The 25838-nt window shown below is 36.4% G+C and overlaps 2 protein-coding genes across 5 annotated transcripts; both read right to left on the minus strand.

Moving 5' to 3' along the window:
- Window positions 1-8062: 8062 nt before the first annotated feature.
- Window positions 8063-11548, minus strand: LOC104214422 (carbonic anhydrase 2-like). Its single transcript, XM_070159570.1, has 7 exons — window positions 11439-11548; window positions 11183-11231; window positions 10210-10326; window positions 9612-9665; window positions 8735-8820; window positions 8359-8464; window positions 8063-8230 (listed from the first exon to the last, which is right to left on the minus strand). Exons 1-7 carry the CDS (start codon window positions 11546-11548, stop codon window positions 8063-8065), a joined length of 690 nt encoding a protein of 229 aa, XP_070015671.1.
- Window positions 11549-13988: 2440 nt separating this feature from the next.
- Window positions 13989-22826, minus strand: LOC138880452 (uncharacterized). 4 transcript variants are annotated; one of them, XM_070160615.1, is made up of 10 exons: window positions 22768-22826; window positions 22052-22186; window positions 19852-20639; window positions 19525-19772; window positions 19180-19383; window positions 18989-19082; window positions 18784-18888; window positions 17047-17440; window positions 16236-16299; window positions 13990-14043 (listed from the first exon to the last, which is right to left on the minus strand). In XM_070160615.1, the coding sequence occupies exons 2-6, from the start codon at window positions 22099-22101 to the stop codon at window positions 19014-19016; spliced, it is 1359 nt and encodes a 452-aa protein (XP_070016716.1). In that variant the 5' UTR covers window positions 22102-22186; window positions 22768-22826; the 3' UTR covers window positions 13990-14043; window positions 16236-16299; window positions 17047-17440; window positions 18784-18888; window positions 18989-19013. The 4 variants fall into 4 exon arrangements, with proteins under 4 accessions (XP_070016715.1, XP_070016716.1, XP_070016714.1 ...); XM_070160613.1 differs by having other exon boundaries at window positions 19849-20639; XM_070160614.1 differs by lacking the exon at window positions 16236-16299 and having other exon boundaries at window positions 13989-14043; window positions 19849-20639.
- Window positions 22827-25838: the final 3012 nt, after the last annotated feature.

The raw sequence follows: 25838 nt of genomic DNA on the forward strand, positions 1-25838 counted from the left end.
TGTATTGGGCCAAACGGTCAAATGAACCGTGTCTATATAGAATAATCGAGCCTCCAAAAGCAAAAAACATGTAGACATATATCAAATAATTGAGTAAGCCTCTTTGCTTATCAAAACACTCGAAGAAGTTCACTACTTTCGCGCAAAAACTGCTTAAGGGCCAAAAATCCTCGAACACTCGGGGACTGTCTTTGACAGTCAGCTCGTCGAAGCCATCAAAAACTCGAATTAGTAAGACCTCAATAAGGCAACCTCGAGCTTGTCAGCCCTCAGTGAGGAAATACAAAATCTGTAAGACCTCAACAAGGCATGCCAAAACTTATAAGACCTTCAAAAGGCATAACCCCGATATTAAGACCAAGGCTATATATCGAACTTGTAAGATCCCTAAAAAGGCATACCCTCAATATAGGTGCCGAGGTCATCTCACCCAGGGACTAAAGGCTACGGCCGAACAGAAAGACTACGGTCATATCAAAAGGCTCCGGCCAAATTAACGCGGCTCGGAGACATCCGACTGCTGCCATAAAATTAAAGGCCTCTAAATACTTTGAAAAGAACCGGTTAATCAGGCTACCACCGGTATAAGAAAAAGAGCTTCGATCATATCAACTCCAAACAATAACGAGGCTTCGAGATAATCAGCCTTCAGCAAAAAGGCTTCGAAAAATCATCCTTCAAGAGAACCTCCCGAGGTACTCATTTATCGTCATATATCGACTCATAATCGAGGTTTTTATTTGAGCCGTCGAAGAGTCGGACAAACACAAAACATGCCAAGGCAGAATCAAACTTCAAAGTCTTCAGCCAAAACGGGGAAAACTATAGCCATATCAGAGGTCGCATTCGACCCTATCTAAAAGTGCCTAAGGGCCAATGCGTAAGAGCCTAAGGGCCAGCATAAAAAAGCGCCTAAGGGCCAGCCTAAAAAAGCGCATAAGGGCCAACCTAAAAGAGCCTAAGGGTCGATATGCTGGAAACCTAAGGGTCGATGAGCTCGAGTCAGAATTTGACTCGAGGATCGAACACCGAAAGGTCAACTATCACCAATCGTTCATCGAGCATGAAACCCTGAGGGGTATATATCATAAGTCTGATATACCGAATTGGTTATCGGTAAACATCAAAATTTATTCCAAAAGGCAATGGGAAAAGAAGAAATGCCGAAAAGCAAAATTCATATATATATATATATATATGATAAAGTTTCATGAAGACATATTTACAAGGCTCAAGCCTGGAGCCCTTACACAAAAATAAAAGGGAACAAATGAAAACCTAATCTACCACCGGGGTCACTTGACCAAACGGAGCTCCCTCGGAAGTTGTACCTTCAACGGCCTGGTCTTCGACCCCAGGAATATCGACAGCCCCATCCCCCTAGGGGCCTTCACCATCATCTTCATCATCCTCCGAGCCACTGGTCAATTCACTGTATGAACCATCCTCAGAAGAAAGTAGAGTTGCCGATTCTTTCTCTAGGGCCTTCGTTCTCTCGATCTCGGTAGACAAATCGATGCCCCCTGCATACACATCCTCGAAAGACTATCTCCGAGATCTTAATCGGGCATGTTCTAAGGCTCAGGATAGTTTAAGCTCGGCCTCTTCGGACACCTTCCTGGCTCGAGCATTTGCAGCAACAATATCTTTTTGATATGAGGACATGAGCGTAGCAGCTTCGGACCTAGCTGCAGATATCTCAACAACTAGTTCAGCGTGGAGAGCTTCGTACTTGCGGCTTTCTCCCCTCGCCCCTTGAAGTTGACACTCAACCGAGGTTAGCTTCTCTTGAAGAGTTTCTTTATCGGAAGACACCTCATCCATGTGCTGCTCAGCCCAAGGATTTTGATATCTCTCGTTCTAAGCTCCTCCCACATTAGGTCATCTTTTTTCTTGAGCTGAAAAAATCAAATTAAGGTACCAAACACTCAATTAACTGAAGCGCAAAAGTAAGCCCACGAAGGTTGTATTACCTCGAGATCGGCCCGCTCTCGAGACATCCTCTCCAAATGAGCTCGAAGGTCACCTATCTCCCCCTTTTTTTGGGTGCGAAGGGCTTTGAGTTTGTCCAATTCAGAAACAAGCTTCCTAAATTCGTCCTCATAATGAGCCAACTCTGCTTGTGACTTGGAAAAGGCTTGGTTGGAGAGCTTTAAAGCCTGAAAACACAAAAGAAAGGAGTCAGAAAAGCAAGAATTGGAACACAAAAAATAGCGGTCAAATCAAGATTACCTATTGTCGAAGCTTCTCGACTTCTTCGTAGATCAATGAGGCGTCGATATCGGGGCCTTCCTCAACCCCAACAAAAAATCCTTCAAACATACTATTCTCTTCGAGGGATGCCCCCACGACGGGAATTTTCATGTCTTGGGCATCCCGTATTTGCCCAGGAGAGAATGATGGGCCCGACAGAGGCTCATCTACGTTGATCACCTCGACTGGGTCGACGGGGGCCCTCTCCCTCTTATGAGGGGCTTCATCATTGGTTTCTTTGGGTTCATCAACCAGGTGCCCCACGGTATCTGATATGTTTTGGTCGATGGTCGTCCCGGGGACTTCGTCTAAGCCCCCTTTTAAAATTCCCTTAGTTCGGGTCGGGACCACCTCGGTGGCCTCAGTTCTAGTAGCCTCCGACTCAGTCGCCTTCAGCTTAATAGATTTCGAGGTAGTAGCGCTTCTTCTCCCCCTAAGTACCAGAGGGCAATCATCACTCTTTTCACCCTCGGCATAAAGACTTTCGGCCGCCTCCCGAGTTGAGGCCACTGAATCGGCCTTGAGCATTTGAACTTTAGCCTTTTTGGCTTCGGGGACCCGGCCGATGATTTCTTCTTTCATTTTTTCTTCTTAGAAGGCTTCAGGATACTGCTTCTCCAGGCGGGGGTTACCTCATCAAAATAGCCTCTCCAAGTCCTGCATAGTCATAAAGGATGAGAATAGTAGCAAGAGATATCTTCTCTAAAGAACTCAAGTATGAATAGAGATAAGACTCACCATGATTTGTGGCCTCCCAACGGGCCTTATCCAGATCGCACCACACACGCTTAGCATACGGGTAGATTGAATCAAGTCGTCGGATCCAGCTAGGGAGATCCTCGACGGCACCAGGGTACCACTCAGCGACTGTATCATCGAAAAAACTCAATTCGAGGGCAAGAAAAGATATTCGATTAAGCGAAACATGTTTTACTTACGATTCATATTCCATTCCTCAGGGAATGGAATTCTCTCAGCAGGGATAAGGTCTTGAGTCGTGACTCGGACGAAGCGGCTCATCCATCCTCGGTCCTTGTCTTCGTCGATGCTAGCAAAAAAGACCTTCGGGTATCGACGTTTCAGATTAATTAGGCCACCTCGATAAAGTCGGGGTCTATACAATCTAAGTAAATGGTCGAGGGTAAAAGGCATCCCCTCAACCATGTTTGAGAAATACCTAATCATATAAACAATGCACCAGAATGATGGGTAAATTTGTCCAAGTGCCCCCTGATATTGATTGCAGAAATAAAGGATCACTGGATCTATTGGTGGTAAAGAGGCTTCTATCTAGCCTAAGTTGAAAGGATACGTGTATACACTAAGGAAACCGGCCTTGTGCTTGGTTATGTCTTCTCCTCGTGAAGGAATGTCTACCTGCACCGCCTTCTCCCAATGGCAGTCGGCCTTTACCTTCTCGATTTCAGTTATTAAACTGACATATCGAGACATGGGTTTGCATCATCCCAAAATAGAGGAGGGGTTTTCAACCTGGAAATCAGAAGATGTATCACAAGGCCCGGGAGTACACTCTTCGATACTAGGAAGAACTTCCAGTTTACCTTTAGTCGTTCGAGAAGACAATGGAGCTTTTTCCTTTTGAGGAACAGTTTTAGAGGTCTTCGCCATTTCTAAAGGGAAGGATCCGAGAAAATGAAAAATGTCATTAGAAGAGAAAAGGGAGAGTTTAAGAAAATTGAAAGGGGCTAAATAAAATCTTGGAAGCACTAAGGGAATAATATCGGCAAAAGTTATGGGGTTTTGTCTATTTATAAAGACTGTTTGAACGTGCTAAGGAAGCAAAAAGGCCGACCGTTGGCTGCCTACAATTAATGATTTTGAGAATCATACCAAAGAAACCCTTCAGTCACTTCAACCGATTACATCACGACATTGACGTTAGACAAGAGCACCGGGAATCGGATTGTCATAAATTATTAAGAACAATCTATGAGTTGGGCTCGAGTAGTCATTCGCTCGATTATAAAGCCCCAGGGCTATCTTTACTTCGAGTTCGAGCTAGTTCTCGCTTGGGGATTGTTCATAAAGCCTCAGGGCTATCTTTATTTTGAGTTCGAGCCAGCTCTCACTCGGAGATTATTCATAAAGCCTCGGGGCTATCTTTACTTTGAGTTCGAGCCAGTTCTAACTTGGGGATTATTCATAAAGCCTCAGGGCTATCTTTACTTCGAGTTCGAGCCAGTTCTCACTCGGGGACTATTCATAAAGCCTCGAGTCTATCTTTACTTCGAGTTCGAGCCAGTTCTCACTCGAGGACTATTCATAAAGCCTCAGGGCTATCTTTACTTCGAGTTTGAGCCAGTTCTCACTCGGGGACTATTTATAGAGCCTCAGGGCTATATTCTACCCAAGTTCAAGCAAACTCTCACTCGAGGAACTATTTGTAAGGGCCTAAAGGCTATCTTTATTTTCAGATCATCGAACAAATGGTCACCCGGTCGCTGAGTCCAAAGATTACTTGGGTTCGAGAAAATTCTCACTTAATGACTGCCAACAAATCCTAAAAGGGCTAGGTTTATTTCAAAAAATCGAGGCCCATCTCTCACTCAATTCGGGTTCAGAAATCCTGGTGACCTAAGTTCGCATCAAATCAATTCGAGCTTGGTCCGAAGGATAACAAAGGACTTCAAGAAGCATCGTATTAATTAAATTTAAAACCTAAGGGTTTATTATTATTATTATGTTCCGAATCCAGTATTTGGACTAATCTTCAGAGCCATACACTTGGATTTTTCACAAACAAAGGCAGAACGGAATTCAACACAAATCAAAGGAAAAATGAAGACATTCATGTATTAATAAAAGATGCTTTACAAAACCCACGAGGGGTCCTTACGCAGAAACAAAGAAGCAAAAAATAACAGTTGAAAGCCTAATCTACTTTCGAGGGTATATCCTCTGGAGCGACATCTTCGAGAACCGTTTCCCCGGGGACCCCATTTCGATCTTCAGACCATTGTTTTCAGGAATCCCCTCCGAAGCAGCAATAGATAAGGAAAAGGCTATAGCCTATCAAAGAGCAAAAGCTTTTAACAAGTCGGGAAAATTGTGGCCTGGTGAAAAACTTGGCGAGTCTAGGTCTCGTCAGCACTACTATTGTGAAGCCACTTCTTGACAAATTGCACCTGTGCAGGATGCAAAAGTCAGTAGATAACACCGTCTCACTCCATGGAAAGCAAAAAGAGTGAAACGCCACACCAGATTGAAGTTAAGAGAGATTAGCAGCGGTTTACAGTCCACATGTTTTCTGATGCGGAAAAATCTGAGGCCTCTCTCTCATTATTTCGGGCCAACGATAACAACAACCCAGTATAATCCCACTCAGTAGGAAAAAACTCTGAAAAGAGCCATGGCATAACTGGCAAAGCCGCTGCCGTATGACCTTACGGTCACGGGCTTGAACTATAGAAATAGGAATTTGGAGGAAGATGTAGAGAATGGTAGGGCTAAAGGCTGTTGAAGAAAGACTGAGTGAAGTCTTGACTCAAGCAATCCCCCATTTATAGAGAGACAGTAACGTAACCGACAGCGCAATCAATGCCTTTATCAACGACACAATCAATACTTTTGGGGAAACGGATCGGCGGCGCAATCACCGCTTTTGGAAAATGAACTGGCAGTATATTCAATGCTTCTAGAGAAATGAACCGATGCGATATTTCAGTCGTTTCGAGCGCCTACGTCGCCAGCATGATGTCATCACAGGAGGTTCGATAAAGTCGAGGTCAAGATCATTTCTTATCTTTTCATTCTAAAAAACGCAGGGACTATCAGAATACGGTCAAAATCAGGGAAGACCTATTTGAGGCTTTTGCGGCAGTTCAAGTCCGGCCTCGATGGGATCAAAGCTCGGTCCAAGGCCCGTCCCCGAAGCACTCGCCTAGGCAGAGTACTTCGAAGGCCCACTATGGTCGATCTCAGGGCAGTATAATCGATGATCGTCATGGAAAGGTGGGAAAGCTCCCCAATATACATGTTTAGAGCTGACGAGGTCTGCAAGAATAGTACAAATCCGTACTAAGTCGTTTTACAGCTGTACCAATAGCATTTCCTCGTTATTATTAGTCATGTACTATGTGGGAATTCCCCCTCCCCTATATAAAGGAGACCTTTATCATTTTGTAAGGGATTCACATTATTACACAACATATTGAATACAATACAACATTCTTTGCTCTTTGCTAACAGAACTATTCTTCACATTTATTGCTTATTCTTTCATTGTTCATTCATTGTTCTTCATTTATTGCTCATTATTGGCCGTAAAAAGTCATCTTTGAGGCCCCCATTATCGTTGATTCACCATCAATTCTTTGTTGCTATTAGCCCCGTTTAGACCTCGAGGCCCTGCTCCAGCCAACTCGAGGCCCAACCTTGTGACCCTATTGGTTTGCATTTCTTATTTTCTTCACTTACATTTAGCATCTATCGCCTAACAACTAATATAGAAATAAATCATGTATTTTTAGAACTACAATATCAAATATAATTGTAATTACCATTTTCAAGGTAAACAATGAAGTTCATACAAGTCCAAGTAAAAAAGGAATATTTATTTATTTATGTTACTTTATCAACTTATTCATCCCTTAGAGAGATTATTATTAAATTACATCAACATATACAATTTACTATTTATATACAAAATAATGTATTAGACTCCAATCTTACCGAGCTTCACGAATGATTTGAACGGTTGAATAAAAAATCACAGACAACTACCTCTTTAATGTCCCATTCACTTTCTCCTCTATAAGTTATCGGTGTAAATTTCCTTTTCCAGTTTGGCCCAGAGTAATTTTTTATTTCTAATTTGGTCTACAATAATTTCCTTTCCAATTTGGTCTAGACTCTAAAGTAATTTGTCCATAAATACCAATGCTATAGAAGTCTTCATTCAAGGCAAGGCAAGGGGCTTGAATATGGAACTGAATGAAGATTTAGTTATGGATATTATCTTCCGCTTGCCTGTGAAGTACGCAATGTATTGTAAAGTTCGACGATAACAAACTTTGCGAACCAAATGTTTCTCAAAGTTATGCTTTCCAATGGCTTCGAAGTTTGAATTCGAATATTAGATTTTGAGAAATTATTATTTGTCTGCATAGGGTGTTATTGCAAATGATTGAGAATATTCTTTGGAGTTTATATTTTAATTTTAAGGGATTTTGATAAAAATTTGAGTTCGTTTTGGTTGGAATTTTAGATTGAAACTCGAAAAAAAGACATAAATAAATTGTATATATTTTGTATATTAGGTGCACAAATAATATACAAAATATATACAACTACATAATAATATTTATGTTGTATATAAGTTTATGAAAATTATAGCTTTTCACTGAATTCTATAGAAAAAATTATATACAAGTTGTATGTATATTGTAGCATTCGACCAAATTCTGTACAATAAAAAGTTATACTCAAGTTGTATGTAGATTATAATTTCTGAACGAATTTATATATATTTTGTAATAAACTTTAGTTACTTTTAAAAATAGGAAAATCTAGTTAAACCGATCCTAATTTTGTATATATACAAAAAAAATCTCAAACAGAAATTGTGAAATGAATATAAGTCCAAGAAAAATCTTAGAATAAGCCCAAAAGATTCAAAGAGCCAAGAAAATTTTATTTCGATGACAAACAACAACAACAACAAATTGGTCTAAGGAAGGTCGGGGACAAACGTGGTTCCATAATACAATTACATCGAAATACAAACGGAAGAGAAACTTGAAACAGTAGTGGACAGTAGGTTCCATGAAAAGTGTCCGTTTTGCAAGAATTAGAGTGAACCGGAATGACTAATGTTGAACTCATCAATATCCCAGAGCTCAAAAGAACCATTCACAAAATCGTAGTGTCCACCTTTCAGAGCAAGGCTTTTGTTCATCACAGCTTCCCTCACAAATGGATATGTCAGTAAGTTGGCTAGTGATTCATTTACTGCCTCCTGCTCAATGTCACACAAATATTTAACTTAATATATATATCTTTTCTTAAGTATCTGAAGTTGTAAAGTTTCAATTATTGAACTAAAAAATAGCATAGCTAGTTGAATTAGTATACTACTTTAATTACCTTCTCCAATATTGTACATTGTTCAGTGAAATCCTTGTCGCCATGTTCTCTCTTTACCTTTGCCTTTGATATCGAACAGATTTTGACCCATTCTTCGATGAAATCACTGCGACCAACATAATAAAAGTTTAAGACGTGGCATATGTTAATAAGTCCAGTTTGATTCTCAATTATTATCAGGAATCAAAAAAGAGAAATGAATTTACACAAATAGTCAGGATAATTCATTATTTACTTTTCTTTATAGGTATATATAAATTATATATTGGTTATATACGATTATATATATATATTACATAATCGCTAATATATTATATAATCGCTAATTATTTTTAATTTAACCTATTTAGGACAATTCTTCTAAGGAAGAACCAACCTGTCTATGGACCCATCATCAGGGATAGACATGAGTCCTTTTATACCTCCACAGCAGCTGTGTCCCATCACCAAAATATTCTCCACCTATAATGCAAGCTTAATTTTTATTTACAACTAGAAATAGATAGGAAGAAAAAGAAAAATGCAGGCAATTTAAAAAGTTTTAAAGTTAAAATAAGTGTGGAAAGAAATCTCTAATTATGGAAGCATGAAGTTATGAACAAATGTAATGTAATATATTTTTTATTTCTATCCAGCACGTGGATAAAATACTTAAGTTTATCTGTGTCAGTAAACATTAAAATAGCTTTCCTAAATAAAAGCCAATCAAGTACTCGATATCAAAGAAATATGAATTTAAAATTTATTTTTATGGCTTGTGATTTGATATTCATTTTTCTTTTTTGATATAAATTAACAAGAGTGAGTTGCTTTAGTGGTGGGCACCTTCCGCACTTCCTCACGAGATTGTGAGTTCGAGTCATCCCAAAAGCAAGGTGTGGAGTTTTTGGAGGGAGAGATGCCGATGGTCAATCGAAAACAACCTCTCTACCCTAGGGTAAGGGTAAGGTCTGCGTACACATTACCCTCCCCCAGACTCCACAGGTGGGATTATTGGGTTGTTGTTTTTTGATATGAATGATGGTATTATTAATTGAAGCATTATTATTCAAATATTTAAAGTATTAGGATTTCTTTTAACTTAATTATGATTGTACGATAAAAGATTATATAAATAGAACATGTCATGTATTTGATTTTGTATATATATCGAGATCAAGTATTATCGATTTTATATAATTAAACAACGAAAGTAAGTGTTATCTGCCCGACTGCAGAATTAAATGATATCATACGTGATAAAAAGGACTAACCTTTAAGTGGACAATTGCATATTCAATAGATGCCCCAGCTCCAGAATATTTAATCTGTATATAACAAAAATTGGAGAAATTTATTTCCAAAACCTTGCATTATTGGTTAAAACTACATATAAAAAGATAAATAATGGGTGTTAATGATGCGCGCCTGTATAGTAACATCCATGTTTCAAAACTATGGAAAACTCAAAAAAAGTAAGTGACAAAACTTTATGCCATATCCACGTCACATTCTTTGACCCTTTCTTCCCTTTCGTTTGGTAATTTTGATTAGAGTTAGTTAACTCCCACCATGCTATCACCTTTCACACAGTATTTCTTTCTTCTTATTTTCTTACTGTCATGAATGTAGTTTTTGCTTTTCTTGATCCAGCTTGGCTATTGAGTACGAGTACATAAAACATGTAATATGAACTAGTTATTTAGGATAATATTCGGAAACATTACAAAGAATATAATTTAAGTTATGATTTTCTTGTTCCACACAAGACAGAAGAAAGTAAATAGTAAGTCCTTCAAAATTTTGACTAATAATTAGCACAGATTTTAAAAAAGATATATAGAGATAAATTGAGACGATAATATAATTTACCTGGTCATAAGGAGGGACCATGTTGGCTATATTACGAACCAGAAAAGCCTCTCCTGGTTGGAAATTAAGTATGTGGGATGGGCACACTCTGGAATCGGAGCAGGCAAATACCAAAAACTGCATTTTTTATAAAAAAATTATAAGCATTCATTAATTGCCTAAATATGTTGAGAAGGGGACAATGTGTATTAATTAATTACTATAATATTGAATATAAAGGTATGTGTCATAAATATAATATGTGGCGTAATATTACAAAGCATATGATTTTTATGCTTTATTACCACATATATATAAGTAGTCACGAAAATGGAGTTATTGTGTATATATAATCGAAATCCGTTTGCCCATTATATTTCTATTCACACACACATTCCATTTTTACTATATATGGTATTATATTACTCCGGTCCATGATAAATGACTTTTTTACCTTTATATTTTAGTTCAAAATAAGTGACATTTACATAATCAAAAAGAAATCAACTTTGTTTTTTCAAAATTTGCCCTTATTTATATTTTTCAATGTGTCATGTTAACAATATGCCAACTTTAATTATGAGTAATTTAGTCCAAATATCTTTTTTTTCTAAGAGTTAGTATTTTATTATAGGGTGTGTCAAAGGACAAAATGTCACAGCTTATTATAGACAAAAAGTCAGAAAAAGTCACCTATTAGATCTGTTAGAGTTCTACAACAATATGAAATAGTACTATTTTTTTAAAAAGGGATCCTTTTATTATTTGAGGTAAAATCTCAATTGAATTTTAAATTCTAAATGTTAGGACCTAATTCAATAAAGAAAGTTTTAATTAAAATTTTTTGTTTGTTGATTTTAAATTTCTAAATATTAGGAAAGTAACTTAAATTATAATTTTGTTAAATGCAAAATCTGTTTTTAAAAGGTAAAAAGACGAACGATATTTTGTCAAGGGTATTCATACTTTTAATATAGTATAGATTATAATTTACCTTTGGGCTTTGATCTTTTGCGAGCTCATCGTAAAACTCGGGATCTTTGCTGCAAAAAGAAAATGCAAGTTGAAAGGTTAGAAATGCTGAATTTACAAGGTTAGTTTTGGCAAAAAAAGATTACGCAAAAAAGACTAGAAGAAACTGTTTAAGGCCACTTTTCTCATCTAAAAATATATATAATGCTGTCAAAATGACTTCCTTTCCCAAACAATCTTTTTATGCCTTTTACGGCAGAGTAATAGTGATAACTTACTCATATTTCTCAGTCTTGAAGTAGGCGAATCCGGAGCGGATCCTCTCATCCGGGTTAAACTCTTTCTTCGCTCCTCCATTAGTGGCGTTTTCATATGATTCCCCAGCCATTTTCTTGACCTGCAAACCACGAGAGATATATTGGCCGTGCGAATAAAGTCACACATAATAAGTTGATAAGCAAAAAAAAACTATATAACAAGAATGTACTTAAAATCTTAATGTTATAGGTCTATCAGAAAAAAAACAAGCAGATAGTATATATCATACTAAGTCAAGAGTGTTTTTGGGTTAATTTTAGTCCAAAAATGATAATAACATGTCTAGCGATAAACAAAATATTAAAATGCCTCGAGTTTGAGTTTGGAGAATTGAGTCCTCCCGACAGGATGCGCTTCACTTAGGAAACCAAATTATTTGAACAAAAAGAAAATATCCTAAAACTTTAATCAATTTCTTGTAACAGCATTAATTGTTGGAACACCACCAACATGCAGCCTCTTCTATTGTTTGAACTTACTATGGAAGATCTAGAAAAATTCATAACAGAGAGCTGAACTATGTGGGAAAAAAAAAAAGAAGAAAAAGTTTTTGGAGATTATGAAGGTTTAATTGTACCTCTTATTGAGACGTGAATAAAGTTGTATAGCAAGAAGAAGTTTCTCTAACAAGTAAACACACTCAAAAATGCTGTGCTATACAAGGACAGTATGAGGAGTATTTATAGAAAGGGATTTAGCCAGGTGCAGACACTAATTGCATGGTTTTTTCTTGTCTATGGGGAAATTATTATTTTTTTTTAATGAATATTGGATATTCAACGCCAAAACATATGGATCGAACATGGAAAGTTGTCAGCCATTTTTGTAGTTCAGTTATAATATATCGGGCATGGGATTCATCTGGTTTCATTTTATCATTTTAAAAAGAAAAATAATTCATGGTCCAAATGAGACAGCTCAAGAGTTAAGATATATATTCATACGTAGTATCATGAGTTGGAGGTCTAGCCCAAAGTCGGGTATATCAGTGTATAATTTATGTTACCAGCTAGAGAGGAAAAAATTCAATAAATCTGACCGGCTATTTGAGTAAAGATCCCTTTATACTTAATATTAAGCTCATCATCAATTAAATCGGTCTCAATCATAATATGATTAGTTGGAATCGAGTATTTAAATCATATTGTTCTATTAATTAATCAGATCTATTTTTCAATCAAATACTAATGTTCTTTGAAGAAAATTAATTAGGTATATATTCTCTAAACATAAAAATTCTCAACTATAATATTCACACGGTCTATTCTACATGAATATACAAGTATAATTTCAGCGCACAGAAAAAAAGTTCATGACAAGAATAACGGATCTAAAGTTTGTGTAACAACAACAAAGAAGCATTAATCCTCAAAAATTTACTGTCACAGAATATTGTAAGTCTTTCGAGATTATTTTCCTCTATTTGATTTTAGGTCTATTTCGTTTCTTTTTATCATGTTCAATCATCAAACCATTAATACACCTATGAATCGGTCTTTATAAAGTTCTACGTATGAGATGACTAAACTACTGATCTCATGCGACCTCCCATTTTATCCTCTTAAGTATAATATTTGCACCATGTGTTAGAAGTGATCACCGTTAATATGTCGATATTGTTTAATTGTACATCCATCTTCATACATGCATTCACAGTTCCTTTTGGACATAGTTCTGGAATAATTTGTAACTACCACCACAGACGACCATGACATGGATCTCGAAAATTTATCTAAACAGCTGTGTTTTCTAGCTAGTCTTTAACAAGTTTGAATTAAACTTTCAAACATAGAACTATTACATATAGTAGTAAACAATGCAGCATGAATTAAACGAGTGAAATTAAATTGGTTTGTTTGCTAAGTTTTGGTAGGGAAAATCACATGGTTAGAAGGTCATAACCGAAACGTGGGCACGCGTAGGCACGAGCGCATTTGTTTAATGTGAAATACAGCTTTCCCATATTGTGTGATCCCATGTATGATTATTCTATTTGACTAATTATATAATGCTACTTCTAAAACTTCTCCAATCCCAAAAACGATAGTAGGGTTTAACGTATATATGAGAGTTGACGGATTAAATTTTTGTATTTATTCAAAATTGATGTATTAGTTGATCCTTTGAAAACTTTACAAAATTAGGAACTACCAAAAAAGATACTATGATTTGTAAATTTATCTTAATATGTGTTACGACCCAAAATCCTAACCTATCGTGATGACGCCTAACGTGGTACTAGGCAATCCGACATTTCCAAAATATTTCCCAACAGTTAACAAACTAAGTCAAAGTAGTTTTAAATGAAAAAAATTCTCATAAACGGGGTAAAACTCAAAATACAAGTGCGGAAAATTCCCAAATCGGGGTGTCACTGAACTCATGAGCATCTATACATCACCAGCCTAGAAAAATAATGACTATGAAAGTCTGGATCTAAATACAACAAAAAAAAAAGATAAGCAAGGAGAAACAAGGATTGCGAACGCCGGACAACTACCTCGAAGTCTCCAACAATCAGCTGTGCGAAATATCAACACCCACCGCGTCCAGAAATGCCTGGATCTGTACGCGAAGTGCAGGATATAGCGTGAGTACAACCAACTCAGTAAGTAGCAAGACTAAATAAAGAACTGAAAGTAGTGGCGAGCTCTGCAATTATAGTTCAATTTCAGTAATTTCAACATAGGAAAAATATGCATGCTTTCAATTTCGACAATTTAGGCTATAAATTAGCTACCTCATATCAAATTCGAGTAAAACAGAACGTAACAACTTTTAGGGAACTTCCACACGGTGATATATGGCAGCTTAGTGCAATAATAATGACATCAAGAGCATCCTATCAGAGCAACAATCACTCAGTCTTTCTCAATATCTCAACACTCGGTACTCGACACTCAGCACTTGGCACTTAACACTCGTACTCAATAGGTATCTGTGCTTGATAACTAGGGATTTTGATACATTTTATGCTCCTTCTTGCTTATGTTTTGATTAGAAATTCATACAAAATAGTTCCGAGAGGCTCACAAGTTGTGCTTGATTGCAGGTTTGATCAACAAAGTGATAAAATATCAAAGATCAGCTCAAAAAGGAGTGAAACTTGCACAAGTCCCAAGACAAGGCAAAACTCAGGCAAAACAGGCCCAGTGCGGCCGCACACCACTTTGTGCGGTCCGCACTAGGAGATTCAGAGAGGTGGAATTCCAGGCAAAGAAGCAATGCAACCGCACTAGGATTTGTGCGGTCCACACTGAAGACAATGCGGCCACACTCGATTTGGTGCGGTCCGCAGAGCCAAGAATCAGAGAAGTTGCAGTTTGGAGCTTTCAAGCCAATGCGGTCCGCAGTCCATTCTGTGTGGACCGCACTAGAAGCCTCCGTGGCCGTAGTCCATTTTGTACGATCCGCACTGCCCGAGTTCAGAGAGTCAAATTTTCAGGATCAGAGCCCTAGTGTAGCCACATACTATTTTGTGCGGTCCGCACTAACCTCGCAAGGGCATTTTTGTCCAGAATTTTCAGCTTAGTATAAATAGCTTCTTTTCCCATATTTTAGGGTATCAGATATTGTAATTAAGCAGCTGCAATCGTAGGTTCGAGATTCTTAGCTATTTTGGGCAATTTTATCTACTTTTCATCATTGAATCTTGTTATTTAGCTTAGCAATTAATTAATATGAGTTGTTCTTCATCTATTTCTTATTTTTCTTCTTCAATTATGAGTAGTTAGACCCATAAGCTAGGGTTGTGGCTCAACCCTAGTGTGAGTAATTGATGGGTCTTGTATTTTAGGGCTAAATTGACTATGGGTATTTGATATTTGGGCCAATTTCATGGTTAATGGTTGCAAACACTAGTTTGTGTTTAGTTGATTTGGGCTCTTCTTGAGAAAGAGAGCCTAAGTCTCTGAAATTGGTCCAACAAGGAATTGGGGAATACTCAAGAGATTGATAACCCCAATTAAAGAGTTAAACCTCGAGAGAGTAATACTCGACTTGAACCCTAGTTGCTTGTGCAAATTTGCATACCCAATTGGTCTTGAGAAAGTATGGCCTAAGATGCCAAGAAGTGTAGCATTTGGTCAAAGGCAACACTTTATGACTTTAGGCAACACTTTTTGGGGGTGGCCTAAAGTACCGTAACCTTTGACTATTGGCCACACTTTGTAGGTGTTGCCTTAGAAGCCACGCTTTAAAAGTGTATATCCTCAGGTACAAAGGCCACACTTATATTTTCTCTTATAACCACGCTTTTATGACATAAGGCTACACTTTCTAAGTGTGGTCTTTGTCAGGTTATAGACTACGCTTTTAAAGTATGGCTTCTAGAGCAACATCTATCATTAACAACACCAGATTGACAATCCCTATGGCCACACTTTCTAAACATGGTAATTTTGTCTATACTACAAAGAATTTTTTTATATATTTATATTAGCCACAATTTTGTGGTTAAAAAATTATATTTTTTTAACATTAACTTTTGTTCATATATATATATATATATATATATATATATATGTATTATGATCTCAAGCATTAAATTAGATAATAAGTAACAGAATAAAAATAATTCAAATGCATATACTTAAAATAAACTTCAACAAAGACACATACTTTGCATACTATCTATATTAATAAAGCATTGTTGGTTCAAGAAGTTCACAAGCAAAGACCTCGACAAAAACCAAATGTAGTCATATTTATAGTATCAATAAAAAAACAAACATCATAATTGTTCAAAAGGCCTTCACCATTCACTTTAATGAATCAAATTGATTTGTGGTCACCATTTTCAATTGCATCACCGGTATTTTCCTACACGTTCAAAATGAAATTCAAAAATTAGAAAAAATAAATATATAGTACGCACTGGTTATATCTTACTAAGAACCAATGAGATTTTATTTCACTACTATAGCATAACAATGCCAAACACAAAAAAGATATACAAGTGAAAGAGAAGCAAAAATGAAAATTAACATACATTTTGCCTATCTCCTTCTATAATCGCAACAATCAACAACAACCACCCAATATAATCCCACAAGTGGGGTCTAGGGAGGGTAGGATGTACACTGCCTACCCTTACCCTGGAGGGGCACAAAGACTATTTCTGATAGACCCTCGGCTAAAGAAGGTGAAGGAAACCGAGGGAAACTTATAGTGTACAAGAAAATAAATTAGTAAATAACAAGTGAGATCAAAAGCATTCTCCTTTTCCCGTAGTTCCTTTCCATCTTCCCTGAGGTATGCTTACACATACCTTACACCTTGTTTATGCAATATATTTTTAGAATATCCTTGACAGAAACAGGGAACTGAAAGAAAAATATACATCTACGCCTTATCGATCAAGTTTAATTTCCTAATGTAGCAAATAATTTAGATCAATGTTTCCAGAAAACCTATAGAAAGCAAATTTACCAGATGTCATTAACACAGAACGAAGACGAGAAGGAAAGAGAACTCTCATATGCATTATACAACAGGATTACAAGTCAGATATATATATATATATATTTATACACCCTACCATTATACTATTTGGTGAAATATAAATACCTTTTCAAGACTCGGGGCATGAGTTGAGCCAGAAGACTATGGTAGATTATGGCCTCTCATAGCTCGTGCACTACTTGCATCAACCGGTGAAGGAATATTAGATCCAACACACCCTTGTATATCATGAAAATCCAGTTCAGGGTTGTTTTTCACCATTTTGACTAAAAAAATATCGCATTTCTTCTCTCATCATTTCCTTCATTTCTTCCGTCAGAGAAGTTATTTCGTTGGCATGCTGTTGTTTAAGTTTGGTGATTTCTTCATCTTTTTTTAGAGAACTTGTCGTCACCGATCTACCATAGCATCTAACCCGACCAGGCTGCTCCTTTTCAAATACAGCCCTAAATGCATCATCTGCTGTTTCTCCAGAACTTTGACGATTCCGAAGTTCAGACTGTCAAAAAAATATTATAAAAAAGATTATTAAAAACTTTATATCTCAAAAATCTAGAAAAGTAGATTTCAAATAAAAATTTATCTTATAACTTAAAAAATTTAAGCCTCATATTAATTTTTGCTTTAGGCTCCCTGTAAGAATCACTTAAAAACTGAAATATAACAAATTAATACTAGGCTATGTAAAAAATTCAAAAATTTTCACTTATAAATAACTGGTACTAGTTATTTAAATTTTGAGTGCATCACTACCACAACACTAGTTAAACATAATATTTGATAATTCGGTTATTACTGGTACTAGCTATTTATATATTGACAAAGATCTGATATGGTCTTTGGTCAGAAGTCAGAATTCTAAAGGCTGTTGTGCGAAGTTGACCTTCCAATCGACTCTAACTTACACATGTTAAATGTAGGCCACACTATTAGGTATTTAGGTGAAAAAGGTACTGAAATTAATTCGCCAACAATAAAATATGGTAAGATGCAGTAGCAAATATTGACTCGTCCTAGTAGTGGGTAGAATAAGCATGTATAAGTTGGGATGCTTGATAAGGTACTCTTGATCAAAGTTTTTCCATCTCTATGTATTGCCTAAGTAAGTTGTCTGATGAACCCAATTCTACATGAGAATATTTCTGCAAACTATTAAATTCATCTGCCCACCTGCAACGATTATTTCATGCTTCAAATTAATCTTCAGAAGTATATTCATTAAGTTCTTAAGCTGTTCTGTCTTTGCATTACAAAATTCCAAGAGCAAGATTCTTATGGATGCCCTGACCATCATTCAGCTTAATGCTTCTACTATCAAAATAAATAACATGAGATATAACTCATATGCTTGCCTCAACACTCTAGCAGACATCTAATCAAGGGGGAAAAATAAAAGAAGGAAGAGTAAGGCTACATCCGACATGCACTAAGCGGGAAATGATTCATACTACATTTCTGTGGGCTTTTACAACCAAATGCACACTTCTACACACGTACGAAGAGGGACATTCAAATGGGTTCATGAGAATGAGCCTCCACATCTACATGCCATTATAGAGCATCAAGGCATAGACTTGCAAAATTCAAGGATAAATGGGAAAAAGCACGAGGAACTCATTTCAACACTTGCTATAATTCAGTGTGAGTTTTTTTGGTACGAATAGGGAGCTCGACGAAATGACTCAAAGAAGAATTTGGTGGTTGCTCTATTCATGAACAATAAGCTAAAGGTCGATATTTCTAAAACAAACTATATGCATATGAACTTCCTTCAGTTACAGAAATACATTCAGTTAAAGAGAGAAAATACAATAAAAAGACTTAACTTGCAGCATGACTTACTATTGCAACTTGAGTATCCGTATGAACTTCCTTCTCTTTCTTTGTACGAGTTGTAATAAACATTTCAGACTTTAATGGTTCCTCGTTGTTCTCTTTGGTTGTGCGCTACAAATTACATCAAAAAAGATATAAAAAACATCACTGTGTTCCGACAAAGTACAAAAAGAAATGAAAGTCAGATTACAAAGTGTCGACTAAATATTACCAATGCCACACACACTTTTGCAAAATTAATAGGTCCCATTCGATGCCTCCACTTTTGTTTTTTTCATGTTTTCAGAATTTAATTGGCACATAGCCTAACAACAAAAGAAGCATATTAATTAATAAATCAAAAAAGAAAAAATATATACTACCAATAGGTATAAAATATAGAAATGCACGGTTTAATCTTACTTGGACATCTTCATCATCCCAATACTCAATCAATTGACGCAATTGAACTTCAGGTATCTCATTGGGATGATTTTGTAGCATTTCTTCAATAGTAGCATTTTTATCAAAATATTTCTTCTTAATATTTCTCTTGTGTCGCTTCCAAGCATCACGAAGACCAGTCATTACCCACTTCTCTCCTTCAGCTGGAATTAAGAACTTAGACTGTGCAAAACAACACATACACACACACACACATATATACATATATATATATATATATATATATATATATATATATATATATATATTTTCTTAGCAGGAAAAATACAAAAGATATATAATTGAAAAATTAATTATTCTTACATTGACATATTCCCACATTCGTTGCTTAATATCCTTTGACACAGCATGCCAACTGGTATGCACCAAGGGGATAAATCTTGGATTCCTTGCAATTGTTACTAAAAAGTTGGTCAAATCAAACACTCTCTTGTCAGTTGGTCCAACTGCTTGTCCTTTATCAAATGTCACCTCCACTCTTTTTTCTAAACTTCTTGCATGAATATTCTTACATGTTGTTTGCCCTCGAACTCTTTTCTTCTCTGATGTCCCTAGATTGATATAACAAGCATGTCATAAGAAGAAAAAATCAAAATATGTAAAATAATTATAAGGTTTAAGACATACCACCTGCAGCACTATCGATGTTCATATCCTCATCTCCAATAAATTCATCATCACTAACTTCATCTTGTGCAGCAAAATTATCCAATTCTATTTCACGCTCATCAATAATAGGAGAGGACATAAATCTCATTTCATTTTCTGGGTGATTATCAGGATGTTTTTCACCACCAACTTGTATCCTATATTTTTTAAGAAATTGATTAACACTCGTCGACGGTAGGACTGAGTTTATCTTTAACTTTTTGCAATTTTGTAGCTCGTGAATATCAAGTTGTTTCTCTCCATCACCTTGTGTTCTTCTAATCATATGTAATGTGTTAGGATCTACCTTTGCAGATGATTGGATCATGGATGTGGGCACAAGTAATTTGCTCATTCTTTGCTTTTGAATGGGATCCTCCAATTGAATTGACCTTTGTTTAATTTGTCCTTTACTTGCAATATTATGTGAAGTATTCAGATCTTCCCTTGAAGACGATTGGATTGATTTGTACACCAGTAATCTATTCCTTCCTAACTTTTGAACTGACACATCGAATTGAGTTAACCTCTGTCTACTTTGTCCTTCTAATGTTGCAGGCATGCAATTCTTCCTTTTAACTCCAAGTAATGCCTGCTCTTTGGCAGCTTTATCGTTGCGATCACTTACAAGCTTTTCTCTCTTAATCTGAATTTTTTTGGCTAGTTCGGCACTTGATCGGTATTGGAAATCGAAACCTATATTTTTCATTGGGCTTTGAGCACTGTTTGGATTCGAAACTTTTCTCTTAATAGCTGCCGCTTGATTCATCCTACATGCAAAAAAAATAAATTACTTTAGCCTAACAACTAGTAAGAATATATAACAGTATGTGAGAAAGTAAATATTTAAGAAATTAGACATATTTAAGAACTTTGACACCCATAGAATCAAGCTGCATAAATTGTTGCAAAATAAATCCTCAACACATCAAAAGTCCAAATAAAATCAATGAGCAATATGTTCCTAACAATAGACTTAGTGATTTGGTTCAGTATATTAACAACACTGTTAGAAGCCAACTGTGAAGCAACATATCTGCATTAGTGAAAATTTTAATGTTGAAAACTTGTTAAATGCTAGAGTTCACAGATAAGACTAAAACATACTTAGAGCAGATATAAGTTAACAGGTCAAAAATACGTCATTCATTTCTGGGACAGAGATCTTAAAAATAAAAAGAGACTCTGATAAGGTTGCCATTCAACTATTTATTATTTAATGAGAAGCCTTCCATGAGATTTTATTTATGCAGCTGATTCTTATACTCCTCACTGATCCATTTAGGCAATCTGACTTTAGTTTTGATCGTGCTAGTATATGTGTGTGCATGCATTCAAATATATACTAGTGCATACATGGAACAAGACAATTTACAAGTCGACAAGAGAATCAAGTTATAGATAGACTTTTGCCAAGACTTAAAACTTGGGCTGACTAAGTTGAAGAAGATGAAGATGACGATTTCAGTGATTTTAATGCTACTGAAGATGAAGAATGTAATGAGGAATCACTGCATTCAGCTGGTTCACCAAATGTACCAAAAAACCAGAATATCACCAAGCTCGAGTGTTAAAAGCAAACTCAACTCCAATGCGCCAACTTTTGTTCCCAAAACTGCCTCAGTTGGCGCTGCAAATGTGCAGATTCATAATGCCAAACATTATGCTGTTATAACATCAACTAAGGAGCCTCGAATTTCAGATCATAATAGACAACTTATTAATGCTCTGGAGACCCCAAAACTCAACAGGCACTATCAGCTCGTTCAAAGACACTTGCACACGGGCAGAAAATTTCAAGTAATCTACTCAATAGAATTGTTCAATTGCAGGAGTTACCTTTTGGCATTGTTACAAAAATACAAGAATCGGGTGGATTGATGAAACAAAGATTGTTAATCAACATCTACAAGATAATTTGAGTGTGTTCATTCAACACACACATTACATTCAATATTGTGAGAATTCAACATAATTTGACAATTTTTATGTGGTGAAATTAACCTACACTTCAATTATTAACACACCACAAAAATAAGATAAAATTGGACTAGTGATGAAGTTAATATACAAGACAACTAATAAAAACAGAAAATCAAGACTCAATAACCAGCATAACTCCCAATGAGTGACTACTTTCCACAGTAGGAAGAAGGAAATTTTGAGAGCAAAAGAAACCAACCTGCAGCTCTGAGGAAGAGGGTTTTGATAACAATTGGAACAGTTGTGCATAAACAATAATATAGCCTTTGGGGAAGAGGGTTTTGATAACTAATCCCAAACGATAAAGGAAATTTTGAGAGCAAAAGAAACCAACCTGCAATACAAATGATAATACTTATTTTCAACTCAAAAATATGAAATTAAGATAAAATTGAAAACTTTTATAGCCAAAAATTAAACAAAAAATCACTTATGTTAGCCCAATAATCCGAAATTGAAAAAGAGTAAAATTTTGAGCATAAAATAAAGACTATATAAAGCTCTGTAATTATACAAAAACATATTACTTCTATCAACTCCATTGATAAGAAGCTAGACAAACTAAAGCTTTAACTATGAGATTGAAGACTATACAAAAATATCAAAAATTAAACAAAAAATATTACTTTTATTTCAGCCCAAGAATCTGAAATTAGTAAAAAATTTAAAACTTTGATACCCAAAAATTAAACAAAATAAAATTACTTCTTTTTAGCCCAAGAATCTGAAATTAGAAAAAGTTCAAAACTTTAAGTATAAAACAAAGATTGTCCTAAGATACCCAAATATTGTACACAATAGAAGATTATTTTTTCATCCCCATTAGTAAGAAACTAGAAAAATTGAATCTTAAAGTATAAGAACAAAACTAAAATTGGAAAAAATAAAAAAATTTTGAGCAAAAGAAATACTTACCAATAGAGAAAGAGATGGGGATTTGCTATGGGTGAGAGTTATCTGGAAGAAGGTACAACAATGAATGCATAGGAATAAATTAGGTTAAAGGACGCAATGAAGGTGAAGTGGAGAGAGAAAAGAATTGGGGAAAGTTTTCCCAGTAGTATTATTTGGATGATTATTTCATTGTCTTGTATTTTGGGGGGAAATATTTTCATTAATTGTAATATTTGGAGCGAAATTTTGAGCGAAATTTATACAGGATATTTTTAGACTACGCTTATAAAGAGTTACAATATTATTAATTAGTTTAATATAAGATAACAACTCTTCAAAAATGTTGCATTATGATTAATAAGCGTTGCAATATAATTTGTGTATTAGCAACATTTAAAACGTGTGGTCTTTATATTTTAAGAGCACGCTTTTTAAGGGTGGCCTTAAAAATCGTGGCCGAAGACTCTAATCAAAGGCCACACTTATAAAATGTATCTATAGATATTTTTGGCAACACTTTTCAAGCGTGGTTTATAATTAGTATGGCTGTAGGCCTAAAATGCTGTAGTGAACAAAAAAAAAGATTAGCAAGGAGAAACAAGGACTGCGAACGCCGGACAACTACCTCGAAGTCTCCAACGATCAGTTGTGCGAAATATCAATACCCACCGTATCCAGAAATGTCTGGATCTATACACGAAGTGCAGGGTATAACATGAGTACAACCAACTCAGTAAGTAATAAGACTAAATTAAGAATTGAAAGTAGTGACGAGCTCTGCAATTATTGTTCAATTTCAGTAATTTCAACACAGGAAAAATATGCATCCTTTCAATTTCGACAATTTAGGCTAAATTAGCTATCTCATATCAAATTCGAGTAAAACTGAACATAACATCTTTCAAGAAACTTCCACACGATGATATATGGTAGCTTAGTGCAATAATAATGACATCAAAAGCATCCTATCAAAGCAACAATCACTCAGTTTTTCTCAATATCTCAACACTCGGTACTCGACACTCGGCACTTAACAATCGTACTCAATAGGTATCTGCGCTCACTGGGGGTGTACAGACTCCAGAAGTGTTCCTTCAGCCCAAGCGCTATATCGCTGCGGCATGCAGTCCGATCCCATCAATATATATACAACCATAAGGCTCGTTGCGGTGCTCAACCCGATCCATACATATACATCCCTAAGGCTCGTTGTGGCATGCAAACCGATCCACATATATACAATCCTGAGGCTCACTGAGGCGTGCAACCCGATTCACATATATACATATCGCACACAGCTCAGCACTTAGGCCGTAACTCAGTCACCAACCTCTCCAGTCTCTCGGGCTCTCATAAGTCATGAAAATCAGCCCAAGCAGCAATAATATGATGTATTAACAAGGAATAATAGAGACTGAGATATGATATGCAAGTAGAATCTGAGATTGAGTGCAAACAACAAACAACAGGTATCAACATGTACACGACCCCTGTGGGTCCGAACAGTACCAACATATAGCCTAAACATGATTTCTAGCTTGATTTGCAATTAAATTTCTTTAACACATGGAGAGTATATAGCTAGCAACAAGTTATTCAACTTCACAGTTTCCATGGAATGAACCAAGTCCCAATTCCTACAGTGCATGCCCACAAGCCCGTCACCCAGCATGTGCGTTACCTCCAAACTAATCACACAACACAAAATTCGGGGTTTGATACCCTCAGAACCAGATTTAGAACTATTACTTACCTCAATCCGAGCAAAATCCCTACTCCAATACACCTTTACCTCAAAAATCAGCCTCTGAACGTCTCGAATCTAGCCATAAACAATACAATACAATCAACATGGGCTAAGGAATCAATTCCATAAGAAAAATACGAAGTTTTATTAAAAAATCTGAAATAGTCTCAAAACCAGCCCCCGGGCTCACGTCTCGGAACCCAACAAAAATTACAAAACTCGATAGCCCATTCAACCACAAATCTAGTCATACCAAATTTATTAAAATCCGACACAAAATTGCCACTCAAATTCCCAAAATCAACTCTCCAAATTCCTAGCCTCAAATCTCCAAATTACACCTAAAAAATACACCAACTAGGTGGGAAAATCAATGGGTAAGCATAAATATTGAAGAAATTTTACCACAATTGACTTACCTCAAGAATCCCTTCGAAATCCCTCCCAAAAATCGCTCAGTTCCGAGTTTGCAAAGTCAAGAAATGATAAAACCCTCGAACCCTAACATTTATCTTCTGCCCAGGCTTTTCGCACCTGCAGCCACTTATCCGCACCTGCGGACCCGCTTCTGCGGTAATTCCTCCACTTTTGTGGACATCACTTACCCTGTTGTCTCCGCTTCTGTGAGCCTTGAACCGCATCTGCGCAATCGTAGGTGTGGAACATCCTATCGCACCTGCGCCCTTATCCGCTTCTGTGCCCATCACGCTGTTTCTGTGACCACGCAGGTGTGGGAGAATCTTTGCACCTGTGACCTCTTCTCACCTTTTCCTTGCCCGATTTTGCGGCTCCCTTCCCGCTTCTGCGGGCTCGCATCTGTGGTGCCCACTCCGCAGGTGCGATTACACCAGCAGTTGAAATTCTTCAGCAACTCTTCAACTTCAAAACTTGATCTGTTAACCACCCGAAATCAACCTAAGTCCCCTGAGACCTCAAACAAATATACCAACAAGTCTTAAAACATCATATGGACTTAGTTTAACCCTCAAACCGCCTCAAACAAAACCAAAAACACGATTCTCACATAGACTCAAGCCTAATGATCTTTGAAGTTTCTAAATTCTACAAACGATGCCGAAACCTATCAAATCATGTCCGATTGATCTCAAATTTTGCACATAAGTCACAAATGACAATGTGGACCTACTCCAACTTCCGAAATCCCAATCCAACCCTAATATCAAAAAGTCCACTCCAGGTTAAACTTCCCAAAAATTTAACTTTCTCCATTTCAAGCCTAATTCCACTACATACCTCCAAACCACAATCCGAACACGCTCCTAAGTCCAAAATCATCCAATGGAGCTGACGGAACCATAAAAATTCAAATCTGGTCATTTATGCA

Source organism: Nicotiana sylvestris, chromosome 10, assembly GCF_000393655.2.
Source record: "Nicotiana sylvestris chromosome 10, ASM39365v2, whole genome shotgun sequence".
Classification (NCBI taxonomy): Eukaryota; Viridiplantae; Streptophyta; class Magnoliopsida; order Solanales; family Solanaceae; genus Nicotiana; species Nicotiana sylvestris.

Excerpts from the sequence above, each read along its gene's own strand:
- LOC104214422 (XM_070159570.1), bottom strand. The coding sequence starts at position 11,548 with ATGGCTGGGGAATCATATGAAAACGCCACTAATGGAGGAGCGAAGAAA. Across the intron at positions 8,465-8,734 it reads GATGATGGGTCCATAGACAG|TGATTTCATCGAAGAATGGG; the intron begins GTTGGTTCTTCC and ends TGTTGGTCGCAG. Across the intron at positions 8,231-8,358 it reads AATGTACAATATTGGAGAAG|GAGGCAGTAAATGAATCACT; the intron begins GTAATTAAAGTA and ends GACATTGAGCAG.
- LOC138880452 (XM_070160614.1), bottom strand. The coding sequence starts at position 22,101 with ATGCACAACTGTTCCAATTGTTATCAAAACCCTCTTCCTCAGAGCTGC. Across the intron at positions 20,640-22,051 it reads CCTCTTCCTCAGAGCTGCAG|GATGAATCAAGCGGCAGCTA; the intron begins GTTGGTTTCTTT and ends TTTTGCATGTAG. Across the intron at positions 19,384-19,524 it reads GAATGTGGGAATATGTCAAT|TCTAAGTTCTTAATTCCAGC; the intron begins GTAAGAATAATT and ends TGTTTTGCACAG.